Source organism: Centruroides vittatus, unplaced genomic scaffold (genome assembly GCF_030686945.1).
Source record: "Centruroides vittatus isolate TY-2023 unplaced genomic scaffold, ASM3068694v2 contig_565, whole genome shotgun sequence".
In the NCBI taxonomy this organism is placed as follows: Eukaryota; Metazoa; Arthropoda; class Arachnida; order Scorpiones; family Buthidae; genus Centruroides; species Centruroides vittatus.
Genome location: NW_027122336.1, coordinates 201,959 through 216,345, shown reverse-complemented (window position 1 = coordinate 216,345; position 14,387 = coordinate 201,959). Strand labels below are relative to the sequence as shown.

The 14,387-nt window shown below is 24.6% G+C and overlaps 2 protein-coding genes across 2 annotated transcripts in view; one reads left to right on the top strand and one right to left on the bottom strand.

Annotated features, from left to right (window-relative positions):
• The window catches only part of Tbce (Tubulin-binding cofactor E), a 31,280-nt gene extending 22,832 nt beyond the window's left edge, over window positions 1–8,448 (top strand). The window contains exons 10-14 of the mRNA XM_067274870.1: window positions 1,446–1,599; window positions 5,655–5,720; window positions 7,392–7,451; window positions 8,091–8,182; window positions 8,261–8,448. Coding sequence (XP_067130971.1) covers window positions 1,446–1,599; window positions 5,655–5,720; window positions 7,392–7,451; window positions 8,091–8,182; window positions 8,261–8,350 — 462 coding nt within the window. The 3' untranslated portion in view covers window positions 8,351–8,448. The remainder of the gene's footprint in view (window positions 1–1,445; window positions 1,600–5,654; window positions 5,721–7,391; window positions 7,452–8,090; window positions 8,183–8,260) is intronic.
• Window positions 8,449–10,116: 1,668 nt separating this feature from the next.
• Window positions 10,117–14,387, bottom strand: part of LOC136978990 (uncharacterized) — a 147,934-nt gene continuing 143,663 nt past the window's right edge. Inside the window, exons 38-41 of the mRNA XM_067274869.1 lie at window positions 13,320–13,464; window positions 11,963–12,211; window positions 11,588–11,638; window positions 10,117–11,127 (exon numbers count right to left, since the gene is read on the bottom strand). Coding sequence (XP_067130970.1) covers window positions 10,906–11,127; window positions 11,588–11,638; window positions 11,963–12,211; window positions 13,320–13,464 — 667 coding nt within the window. The 3' untranslated portion in view covers window positions 10,117–10,905. The remainder of the gene's footprint in view (window positions 11,128–11,587; window positions 11,639–11,962; window positions 12,212–13,319; window positions 13,465–14,387) is intronic.

Sequence of the window (14,387 nt, the reverse complement as noted above, 5' to 3'; positions counted from 1 at the left end):
ATAAATTATTTATTATTTGATCCAAGTGGAGTTAGCTATGTAAAATCATGTAGCTTGCTATAAAATCATTATAGATTAAAAGTAGAATTATTGTTAAAATGAACTGAGAGGAAACAATTTATTATTGTAATAAACTAACTAACTGGAAGCATATCTTTCTTAATGACGTTATCACAGACTATGAATTTGAATTCACCAGATTTATTGATTTAATATTTTGATATAACTGTAATTACCTACATATTAGAGAATATTTATAAACAGTCAAGTTTCTAAATATTCTACATATTCATGAGATTTTTCATAGAAACAATCAATCATCTTGTTGGGCTGCTATTTTCAAATTGCAGAACTAAACATTCTTACTGTCATCCATTTGTCCATTTTTCATTAATCTCAAGAATTGAATTAGATAGATGAAAACTGAGATTAGATACAGAAAACTTAGGAGCTGAAGGCCCTAATTTATATATGAACTTTCAGTCTGGACCACTAGCCTTGCAATTTAAATTCAAAAGTTTGTTGAGAACAGAATTAGTTAGATGAAAATCTAGACCAGATATGGAAAACATATTTTAAAATTAAAATATGATTAAAAGTTGCAGCCTTGCATTATGACAATGACACAATAAGTAATTGCTCATTTTATACTAAAACAAGGAGAAAATTGTACATCACTCCCATACAATTAACAAGTAAATTCTATGCATAATCATAATTTGATCTTGCATTCAATAAAATATTTTTTAAAGTTTACATATGAAAGGAATAATAAATTTTAAACAAAATATTGAAAAACTCAAAATAAAAGTAATTTAAGTAACAAAATATATTTTATATTCATGTAAAATTGAAGATTTTATATATTTATATATCACTGTTAAAAGAAACAAAAGATAGCATGTAAACATCATATCTTATCTATATTACAAAAATGTATTAATTAATTAAAACTTGAAATTTTTTGAAATTTTAAATTAGTGACTTTCAATAATATATGTATTTTAATTTAAAATATATTTACATTTTATAATAAATATATATTTTAATATATACAGTAGAGCATCGATTAACCGACCGCGTTCTAGTCGGCAAATTCAAATGTCCACTAGTGATGTGGCGCTACAATATTTGGTTATGTCTTAGCTACTTTAATATTATTTTTGTTAAATTTTTGCATGTTTAGCTGGCAGCACTGGCTCGACCATGAAAAGAAGGCTAGTATTTAAACCAGGCTTAATACACTATACTAATAATGTATTTTTTCATACTTTTCGGTTATCCGACTTTTCAGTTATCCGACCAACCCCAGTCCCTAAATAAGTCGGATAATCGATGCTCTACCGTATATGACTAAATTAATAACCTTTCCATACAAACTAATATTATTTAGATATAATATTATATATTATTAAATAATATAAAGGAATTTTTAAAATTTTTAGATAACTAAAGAAGATAGAAGAGGTGCAGAATTAGATTATCTGAAAAAATATTGTGAGCAGTGGTTAAAATCTGGCGGTCACAGAGATCCTAAATTAAATAAACCAAGCTGTGAATTTTTAAATGAACATCCAACATATTTAAAATTATTAGAAGGTTAGAATTTTATTTTATTTTTTAATAAATGCAAGTAATTAACATTTTTATTTTGGTGCATTATTTTTACAAAATTATTAATTTTTAAATAAATTTTAAAAAATCAGTATTGTTTAAAACAATGCAAGTTAGATGATTCAAATTTAAAATATTTGAATTTTGCATGCTTATCTGTAATTGGATGATAGAGTGATATTTCTCATGTGGGGGTGCTTTTGACAGTATTGGCTGTTGGCATGTTTTTTCTACAACTTACTGTTATAAAGTACAATTCAACTGTTTGCCATTAATTGACTTTATTGAGGATGTCTTTTTCTACTGTGATACTTTCTTTTTTAATTTCATTCTTTTTGCTTGTTATTGGAGGAGTTAAACTTAACCCAGGTCCAATGTCTCATACACACCTTCTTCATCTCACAATAAAGCTTCAACTTCAACTAACGTTGAAATCATCTCGACTGGATAACTATTTTGCATCACAGTAGTTTAGATTAAATAGGTTTTCGATAAACCTAAATGGTAAAATAATTAATGTTTTATGTGACTCCGAATGTTCTTTTTGTGGAACAACAGCAGTGGATATGAGAAAACATCTTCTTGAATCTTGCAATATTCTTTTGAATGTTTGAGCTGCTACACTACCATCTGATTTTTGTTACCAAATTTTATTTGGTAATAGTTTTGCCATGCTAACTGTATAAATTATATAATTTCTTTGTTCATGTATCAAACTTAAAATAACAAATTTTTTAACCCCCTTTGTAATAACACTCATTATATCAAATAAAGTTTGATTGATTGATTGATATTTCTCATGTGAACTGTATGTGCACAAAAAAAGAATCCCTGCTCAAATAGCAAGAAGCAAGAATCTATTCTTCCCTTTAGCAAGAATGGATTGTAGATTATTTGAAAAAAATAACACTGAAATCATGCAAACAAGTTTTTAAAGTACTTATTTAATTCCGAAAATGGACAAATTTGCAAAATATACGATAAAAATCATAAACACATATTTTGTGTGTGTTTTTAAGAAGTTATATAATATAGCGATTATCAGACAATTTGATTCTACTTGGACCCAAATCAAGTTTTTATATCAAAGTTTTAACATTACAGCATTTAAGGAAAAAACATGCTTGTGCAAACAAATCTGATCATTAATTATTAATCCTTAAATTTAATAGCAAAATTTAAATTTTAAAGTTCTTTGTCAATACGGTGTTTCTGTATCACATATCAAATGTTTTATACATTAACATTTTTTTTTTATAGAAAAAATTATTGTTGCTTAATTTTCTAATTTGCTTAATAGTAATATATTATTTATATTTATAATTATATTACTGAACTACTTTTTAGTTTACCTTCTAGAAATCGCTGGAAACTCAAGATAATGAAAACATTAAAACAAGTTTAATTTTAGATTACTGAAATGTAAAAATTTAAATATTTTTGAGAATCTTTAGTTTTGCTCTTAGAAGAGTAAGTAGATTTTGAAGTATTTTCTTCTATAAAATATATATGAATGAGTTTCAGAAACTTATAAAGTATTTAGATACACTAAAACACATTCTAAGTTTTTGAAACTCATTCATACATATTTTATAAAAGAGAATATTTCAAAATCTACTTACTCTTCTAAGAGTAAAACTAAAGATTCTCAAAAATATTTAAATTTTTAATAAATTTCAGCAATCTAAAATTAAACTGATTTTTATGTTTTCATTATCTTAACTTTCCAACAATTGTTTGTAGAAGTTCTGTGATGTAATTATAAATATAAATAATATATTACTATGAATATTTTAACAATATATTACACAATAAAAATTGTGGAAATAGCAATTAAATATTACTGATCTGGCAGAGATTGAGGATTACTATCTAACATATAAAAATACAATATTAGTGTAAAGTTTTTGGTGCATTTTAACAATAAATAAATTGAGATTTATAGCCTTGTCCCATTGGTTGTTAAGTTATGATAATTACTAAGTTCGATATTCATTGGATTTATATTATTAGTGGACATCAAATGGTATGTCAAAATTTTCTGCAACAAATGGATATTAGATTAGCAAATATCACATCATGCACTCTGTACGTCATTATATTGCCTATCCAATGTGACAAAATTAGACGAAATGTGTGAAAAAATTGGGAAAATTTATATTTTGTTTTGAGAGAGTTGAGTTGAAAAGAAGTTCTAGGAAACATGTGTTTAATAATGAATTGTTTTTGAATTGCAAAGTTTTAACAAAGGAAAATAGTTAATTGTATTTATTACAAATAAAAAATTTTGTAAAATGAGAATATTTGAAAAATCATTAATGTTACAAAAAGTATTTAAGATATCTTCCATCTACCCAGATATATGTTTCTATCACTACTTCATTGATTGGATACACTTTCAAAAATATCAGCAGTTTTTATATTAAATTAATAACTTTTTATATACTTTTTTTCAGAGCTGTAAACTAGATCCTATATGACTCTAAACATATTTTTTTTAAAACTTTATATGGGACTTCAGAATGGTTTGTTCTGGGATGTATGTTTACTGGAAGTTTTGCTCATCTTGACATTAAACATAATATAAAAAAAGTTTAGTTCTGTTTCAAACTCCATTTTCAAAAGTTAAAAAAAAAAATCATAATATGTTTTAAGTTATTCTTTCTTTTTGTTTTGTAAAATTTAAACTAGAATAATTTTGCTTATATGTTCAAAGATACTTTACATAAGTAATGCTAAATGCAATAATAAAAGGTTTGCTGTTTTTGAAAGTCTAAATAAACCTTTAAAACATTAGTTTACGTTTTATATTATTTCTCTGCTATAATTCTCTCTTTTGGCTTCTACATACAGCATACTCTCCATATCTAGCTCTCTTGTATCTGGACTTTCACCTCAGCTGGACTGATGAAAGGCAACCAAAAATTTTTGAAAATATTGTACACTACTTCAAATCTTACCTTTCCATAATTCAGTGTACACAGTTTTTAATTTTTTTTTAAATTAAGGTTGCATTGAAGTTTGTAGACGAGCACACTGCATCAACCACCTCTGATGTGATAATGATTAGACATTCATATGTGTAGCAGCTCATCAGTGAATTGAGAAGAACAAAAATAACTTTAACACAATAATCTTAAAAGTAATCATAACTATAATTGTCAAAAATAAGCATCAAAGTCAAAATAATCATTTTTATACATACAGTAGGCATATATGGTACAGTCTTATTTATAAATTATCACTCTCCATTAACTGTTTCTAATATTCAATCGCTCTTCCCCACATTAGTTTGGATATCTGAGAAGTCCATTGTATTGTAAAACATAGAATTACAAAATTTAGTGATGAAACATGTACAATATTTTAATTTGATAACTTTTAATATCATGATTTTGCGTTAATTTTGAAAAATATAATGTTAAAATATATTATTTTAAATATTTAATAAATTTTGTTAAATATAATTTATTAAATGTAAATTGTTGTTTTAATTAATCTTAAAATAACAAAATGTATTCCTAATTTTAATAGTGTTTTTAACAAATAAATTTTAATGGAGTTTTAAATATCTAAATTATTAAATTAAATTAAGCATTTCTTATTTAAAGAAATTTAACAGTATTGTTTTGTTTCTCTCTCTGAAGATATGAATAAAATGATGATAATTTAAATTTTGTCAGCTACAAGACTGCATAGTTATACTTTAATATTTTATTTTTTAAAGAAATGCTTAAAAAAGATAAAAATTAAATATAAATTATTCTGTCAATATGTTTATTTTAAATGATTTGAATTAAGATACAGCAAATCCATAATTTCTTAAGGATTTCTGAAATAAATATTTCTATAGAAATGTTTATTAATTCTATTAATGGAAGAATAAATATGAACATTATTATTTTACAAATTATCAGATATGTTAAATTTTTTTATTAATACTTTTTTTCATATTAATGTAGATTTGATTTTCTCTTCTATTTTCTATTTGTTTATAAGATTATTACAAATGTGTTTAAATTAATGGTTGTATTTTTCAGAATATGGTGCTCCTGAAGATTCTGAACTGAAAAAACAATCCGAATTACTTAAAAATAATTTAATATGTATCCTTTTTAATTTATTTTATATTTTTTTAAACCAAAAATATTTTAATTTACAATACAAAACAGTGTATAATAATAAGAATGCCTACTTTATGCTTAATATAACAATTATTTAGTGATCATTTTTAGCATTTTTTTTCATTAGTTTGATTAAGAGTTTTATTGGGTTGCAATTTGAAAAAGTTGCAGACCTATAAATTTCCAGTTATTTGTGTGTTTGTTTGTCTGTTTTTGCTTAATCTCAAGAACAGTGTTAGATAAATGAAAATTGAATCCAGATACGGAAAGCTTATGCACAGGAGATCCCGATTAACTATATGTGAACTACCGGTTTGCACTGGAAGTGACATTATTTCAATTTAAAAATTTTTCCCTAAATATAAATAGATAGATGACCAGCATGACTTTACTGTTAACAGGAAATGTATGATGTACAGGGGTGAGACTACTAAAATCAAAGCTTATATTTTAAATTAAATGAATTAAAAATATGATTAGAAATTGCAGCTTGGCATTGTGAAGATATCACAATAAATAATTGCTTGTATATATTGGCTTACTTTAGAATTTTGTAATTAGAATTTTTTTTTTCCTGATCTTTAAGAATTAGCATTCATTAATATTTTGATTCCGAAAATTAATCCAGAGCTGTTAAAATGTTTATTATTGGTTTTGATTTGCTTATTGATTTTTGGCTAAGGGAATTTGTATATTTCTGGAATTTTTTTAAAAGAAAAGTCTAATTTTAAACAAAATAGTTTGTGATTTGCATATAATACAAAATTTTGTTTAAATGATGTTGCAAACAATTTTAGTTATTTTTTATCTCATTTTACTTAGAAGTTAAATTTGGATCAAAATCATGAAATTAAAAATTGTATTATTCAAGAACTAACCTGAAATTTTACTTTAATTTAGGGTGATTACTTAGAATTGACAAAGTTGATTGTATGAGTGTTTAGTATTAACCATGATTAAAAGCAAGTTTTGCAATTACATACATTATTTATTTTTTAACTAATAGTTTTTATTTTGTTTGTATTTTGTAAATTAAATAAGTATTCAGCATTTCTTGATAAAATTTAAAATATTTCTCCATCATTTCTCCAGAATGATTTGTTTATTTAAAATTTATCAAATAAACGATATTTTAATATATAAAAATTCAATAATTTTAAAGATCCTTACAAAGATTTTTAAATTCTTAATTAGATTCTTAAATGGATCAATCCAAGAGTTGAATTTTCCATTCAAAATCTATATTTGTTAGGGATAATAAGATCAGTCTATGAAACTAAATATCTAGTCTGTTGTAACACATCAAAAGTAAGTAGTAAAATGCAAAATTGGGTAATTGAAGCATTATTCTAAGTTCAGGAAAAAAAGTTGTAGAATCAGAAATCTGATAATATAGTAAAAAATTAATTGCTACTTTATAATAATTTTCTAAGATTTTTTAAATAATTATGATTCAAATCATTGTTTTAAATTATAACTAGACTTAATAATTGTATTTTAAATTTACATTTATTTTTGTTATTTTCATATTTTAAAATCTGCTTTGACTTAAATTCTTAAAGTTTCAGACTGTAAACATACATACGGTTTTTCACTTCAAATATAAGTTAATTAAATACAATGAAAGACATTTTTCTTAAATACGATTTATAGCAGTAGAATTATGCTGTCCTATAAATCCTGATAAAAAACCTGTTGCTAAAAAGTTACCAGGTAATTTTTATATTTTATTACATAAAAATTGCAGTTTGGTTTTGATTAAAATTGTCAATACAGGATGATCATAAAGTAACTTGACCAACCAACAGCAATCTTGGGAAAAATGGAAAGTGAGGAATCCATTGAAACTTTTGCAGGATAAGTACAGAGTGACATGCACTTGCATTACATGAAAAAGGGATAGAACACATGCCATGGTTATGGTTGACATAACTGATAACTGTAACTTGAAAATTTCCAATATAAACACTAGGAATTCGGAACATCACGAGATTCTGCATGATGGGAAAAAACAGCATAAAGATGTTGGAACAATATGTGTAGGATGAAAAACAGCAGAGATATTGGTGTTTGGGAAGTGGGTGAGCCAATATCCATGACAGAAGAATCGTACACATTTGTGGTGAGGCAGTAACATTGTACCTGAAGCTCAGCTGCAGGGTATAAAAGCATCTGTTGAACAGAATTCAACAAAGCAGACATTCTCTTGTTTTTTCCCTCATCCATGAACACGTAAAGGTCTTCTCTCACTGCTGTTGTTATCACCGTTAGTTGACAAGTTACTTTATGACCACCCTGTATTTACTTTTATTACTACTATTTATGTGTATATTTTGATTTTTTGTATAATAGCAACGATGACTGTTGGGAAAGTGAAAACGCTTGCCTGTCGGCTTTTTAATCAAAATGCCCAAGATAGTATTTTATGGGTTGTGAGTTCTAAGGTAGAAATTATCTTATAGTTACTTAAATAATAATAGATTGCTCATCTTTGTTGATCATTTTTAAATTCTTATTTTTAGGCAAATGAACCAGAAATTGAAATGGATAATGATTTGCGAGAATTATCATTTTATTCTGTAAGAAATGGTGATAAATTATATGTAAGATAAACTAAAGAAATTTTTTCTGTAAACATTCTATAGACATTTATTTATTTTTATTATTACTAAAATTGTAAATATTAATAAATTTCATATCTTCAAAACTATATTGCAAGTTGTTGGTTTTCATTCAATCACATAATTCATCAAAACTGACATTTTTACATTTATAAAAATGTAAAAATAGTTATAACGATGGTGGACTGCATTTAAATTTCTTCTCACTCTGTTCCATCAGTGAGTGTGTTCCAAAGTTCTAAAGCGGTTTTAGCATTTCGAAAATTTTTTGATTCAAAAAAGGATTTTATCCGTTTTTATCCACCTGAGGAAGACGAAAATAGTTTCGTTGAAAGCGCTAGTGATTATAAGGATATTCATTAACACTTAATGCCTGGATGTGAATTTTCTCGTTTCTTGCTTATAAAAATAGTTTAATGTCAAATGTGGATCTATGTGTTTGAAATATATACTGCTGAAAAATCTCTATTTAATTAATATATTAGTTTAATTATATAATAATGCATGATTATATAATGAATCTCCAATTCCATAGCCATCTTTCTAAACAACTGATTTCTTATAAAAATAAGAATTTTTCATATAACAGCTGAAGAATTTAATAAAAGTTATCTGATCTTTATATTTTTAAATGGTTACTTTAACTAATTAGATAAAATTTTTAGTTGTTATTTTTAATTTTGTTATAATTAAACCTAAATATTCATATTTTGTAATGTATAGACATATCTAAATGACTACATTTCCAAGTTCTTATTAACAAATTATTTTAAGAGAAAGAATTAAGAAGAAAGATGGCATTATTTAATAAAAATGTATTTATCATTTTCCTTATAGGAACAATCATAAAAATTGATTGACTTATTTATTGTCTACTTGATAAAAATATATCAAATAATAAAGTTTGATTAACAGGTGTTAAATAACATTGATAGATTAAAGTTGATACATGAACAAAAAATTTATATAATGTTAACATGATGAAACTGTCACCAAATGAAATTTTATAACAAAAAATCAGATGTGGATGCAGAAGATTAACAGAATCTTCTGAGGTATTTGAGTAAAAATATTCTGTGATGCAAAATAATCATCCAGTCGAGAGAATTTCAATGTCAGTTTGCTTGACAATTGACGACGTTTACCAGCAGAAGTCGAAGCTTTATTATGAGGAGTAGGTGGTGTGTGTGAGACATTGGGTCTGGATAAAATTCAACTCCTCCAATAATAAGTAAAGAGAACAGAATTAAAAAAGAAATTATGACGGTTGAAAAAGACATCCTCAATAAAGTCAATTAATGGCAAAAAATTGAATTGTAGAATTTAACAGTCCAACAGCCAGCACTGTCAAAATCATCCCCCTCAATAAAAATAATTCTTATGTGTTAGACCTGCAATTACTGTCTACTTGAATAAAGGTTTTCTTCCTAAGGTTTTCATTCCTAAAGGTTTTCATCTTTAAGCTGGATTTGAGAGAGTTTATTATGATGATTACATATGAATGTGATCATCATAATAACTCATCATAATTCAATCATAATCAATCATAATTCATATTGAATGTGATTTGACATGTCAACAATGGCATGAGACCATATCATATAATTGAACCTATAAATTGTTTCTTGTCATAATATAGTTACCGAAATATTAGATTTATAAGTTGTAATTTGAATTAAATTTTATAATATGAAAATGCCCATTACATATAATCATTTGTTACCAAAAAGATAGCGTAAGATGACATTACACTATAAAACATTTTGGGATGATTTATTAAAGTAGTCATTTTATTACATAAACCAAATATGATTTAATTTGTAAAACAAAAAGTTTCTTTGTAGACAACTATCTTTCACTACAAAAATATTTTTCTTTTTTTTTTTACAAAACTTTATCTACAATTAAAGCAATGTTACATTCCATTTGATTTTATTAAATTACAATTCACAAAGAAATAAAACAAAATTTTTCAATTCGCATCATGGAATTGAATTATATTGTACAGTTTATGTATATATACATATATATGATGTGTAATTGTAATATATATATGTATATTGATATGATGATAGAAACTATAGTTTCTACTTTTAAGATTTTAATTGAAAATATTTGTATAAAAATTACAATTGAAAACAAAATTTGCATAAAAGAACCTCTAACTAGATCAATACAGATATCTACTGTAACTACAGTACTTTGGTGTCTACATTTTTCTCAAAATTATACATATATACTTTTACGATTTATCATCATACATTGTCAATAGTTAACAAAGGCATAATCTTATTGTAAACACTTTAAAAATTGATTACCTCTCCATAGAAATTTATTAAAAGACCATTTAAACAGTCAGATAAAAAGTGTGGAAGCATATTTTATACAGTATATCTGATTTGTGTGGAATGTAAAACTATCATGAGATATTCATCTATTTGAGAAACTTGGTTAAATTGAACATATAAAATATATTCTTTGATCAAATATTTATTTTTTTTTTATTAAATATTTGTTAGTTCATAAATGTTTTAAATATGTTGTGATTAGCATTTTTCTTTTTCTTTTTCTTGTTCAGTTTCGTTAACATTTGTGTAAAATGTTGAAGTTTCTGATGGACAATTGGCTTCCGCCTCCTTTTCTTTTTGTTTTATGCTCTCATACTGTGCTTCTATTGTCTGTATGGCTAATTGCACTTCTTTCTTTTCATCATTAACTTTACTTTCTTGTTTTTTTCCAGTTAGAGCATAAATCATATTGAAAAATGCCTAAGATAAATTGCATAAAAATTAAAATTATGTAATAATAAATATGGTAATATTTATAACAAGATTGTGCCATATGTAATGAAAAATAATGTCATTCTTTAAAAGTTATCAATATATGTAATAGTTTGTCAAATTTTGTTTATGGCTTCTTATGCTATAAGAATTGTATTTTTCTTTGATATTATAAAATATCAAAGAAAAATAGGCTTTTAAAAAGATAAAGTGCATTTTACTTTTATGATTGGATAGATACAAGAAATAATTAGATTTATTGGATTGACAGAAGATCTGCCATTTCTCGAATTTCTTCATTTTCCTTTCTAATCAACTGAACTTTAAAATGACAAATTCAAAAGGATTAATTAGATATAAGTTAACACACTTCATTGGATTTTTTTTTATCAATCAAAGAATGACGTAAATGCAAAATTTACATACAGAATATAATGTTTATACTTACTTGATTGATTATAGATTGTTTAGGTTTTTCATCTTTATCTTTTCTTGATAACTGAAGAAATAAATTTTAAATATTTAAGATATTTAAACAGTATAAAAATAGTCATAAAAATATTAATAGAATAAATCACTAAAACAGTAATATGTACAGTACATATACTGTACATATTACTGTTTTAGTGATTTATTCTATTAATATTTTTAATGCATTTACATAGCTGATGGTGGACTTTAATTTTTATTTAAGTATGAAATTTTTTGCTTTAAAATTTAAATTTTATTATTTATAAACAACTTTGAATGCGCACATTTCATTTACGAGAGATTCCTGCCACCACTGTTTTTAAAAAATAAAATAAAAATAAAAATTACTTACAGCAATTGCTATCAGAATTGCTAATACAATTAAGAAAACAACTGTTGATATGATAGCAATGATAATGAGAGTTTCAGTTTCAGTTTCACTCTTTTTATAAGAAACATGATGAGCAGTGATGCCATTATCTAAAACATCCTCTTTTTGAGAAGATTTTATAGGATCAATGATGTAATAGAAAGTTGATTGTCCAAAATTAGCTGGAACATCTATGTCTGGAGGCTGGCTGATTTTCATACCTTGCCTTACCTTTAACAAAATTAATTATAATGTAAAAGTTTATATATTTATTATTATTAATTTTTTCTATATTTCAAAAATATATGAGAGCTTTACATTGTTGTTTAAATAAGTTACTACATGGATAAATATGGTTAAATGGCATATAAAATAGGATATAAGGTTTTTTGCAATAACTAGTTAAATATATATGTACATATTTATTGATAATTTTCAAGAGAAATTAAGATTCTTGAGTGGTTAATTCATAATTGTAGCAATCACTGAATAACATTCAGCAAGGTTTGACTAATTCTGCAAAATGCATCATGTAAGTATATTAATATTAATTATAATTGGGCTGAAATTTTTAAATTGCAGACCATTACATTCCCATTGTCATCCTCTGTCTGTCTTTTGTTAATCTTGAATGGTATTAGATAGATGAAAATCGAGACCTGACATGGATATATAGTTAATCAGCAGTTAGACATCTGGTACAGACCAGAAGTTATATGATTGTTAATATATGATATTAATATTAAAGAAAATAGTAGTATCCTTTGAATTTAAAGAATATCTTAAATATAAATCTAGATATCTTTTTGCAATAATTTACTTAATACAATAATTCCTACCTTTGAGATCTACCACTGTACTAACTTTCTCTGTGATTTATATCTTGCAAGTGCAAAATACTGTTTACACAAAACTTATAGTATAACATACTGTAAATTTTATATATATATCCAAAAGCTTTTGTTTGCTAAAATAATCTTTGCTTTTTAAAGAGGGTGTGTATGTGTGTGTATATATATATATATATTTTCTTTATTAAATATGTTCCATAAACATTTCTGTAAAATGAAATTAGTTACTTTTTAAAGATAAACACTGTACTTAAAATAAATGATTTCAAGTTTATTAAAATAAAAATAATTTTTAAGTCAAGAAAAAAATATGTAAATTTAATTCTCTTAAAATTCAGAAATATTTGGCAAAAAGTCAAATATAAAAATAAAACTTAATTTTATTTTTATACTCTATTTATAATTATGTAAATTTTTGTGTGTATATTAATACAGTAATACAATATATAATAAATCTATGTAAAAAATTTTTTTAAATATATATTTACCATTTCTTCTAATTGGAAAGCAACTTGGACATTATTATCTCCTACTAATACAAACTGAACTTTTGCATCATTTGGTCTAATGTAAACATCAACAACATCATTGTAAACCACTGCTGAGAGATCATTAAGCAGTTGACTTATTAAACTATAATATTTAAAAATTAATTGTAAATTTTAAAATTGGAATAAATATTTAAAGTTAAATTATAAGAAATTCATTGATATATATATTTACACATGATTTTAAAACACTAAAATTCCAAACAAATATAGAAAATTGTTAAACTCTTAACTGATTGATTATTTGAAAGATTTTTAGTAGTTAAGTTTAAAACTGAAAATACCAAATTTTTGTACATATAAGCTGCAGAAAATTGCTAGAACGAAACTAAAAACCTTTGTACAATATACCCTATCAATACTCTGAGCCTATAAACAATGGCTACTCCATATGTGCAAGTTTGTAATTGCACTTTAAAATCAGTATATAATTTGCACCCATCAAATTCTCCTGTAAATACAGATAACTTGAGTTACGCATACAAGAATATTTTCAGATTTAGCATATTTTTGTAAGTTGAAAATTTAATATTAGTTTTGATTTCATGTATTTTATTTTATTAAAAGAATTATTTGACTGCTGGGCTTCTATATATAGAATAAATCATTACATTTCAATTATAATATCTTAAGTATGTCATGCTTTATAAATTTACAATGGGCTTTTAAATTCTAAAGTGGCAGTAAAAGACAAAATTTTACGATTTAGAATAGGAATGGGTAATCTAGGCCTACAAATATTTTGAAAAGAACTATCTTGGTTTGTATATTTTTCTTATTAATAAAATAAATGATATTTATTGTAATATTTATATTCATGCATAACTTAAAACTGTATATTTAATGTGCTGTAGACAGTGTAGTTCTTGATACTTATTGTTTATGCTTTTATTCCATTTTGTCATGGATAAAACCTGACACCAGGAGAGAACTCCTTAACCTTTATTTCACAAAATGCATTTCTATATACATTCTTAAGGATGGTCCTCTTCAGTTTATAAAAGGTTA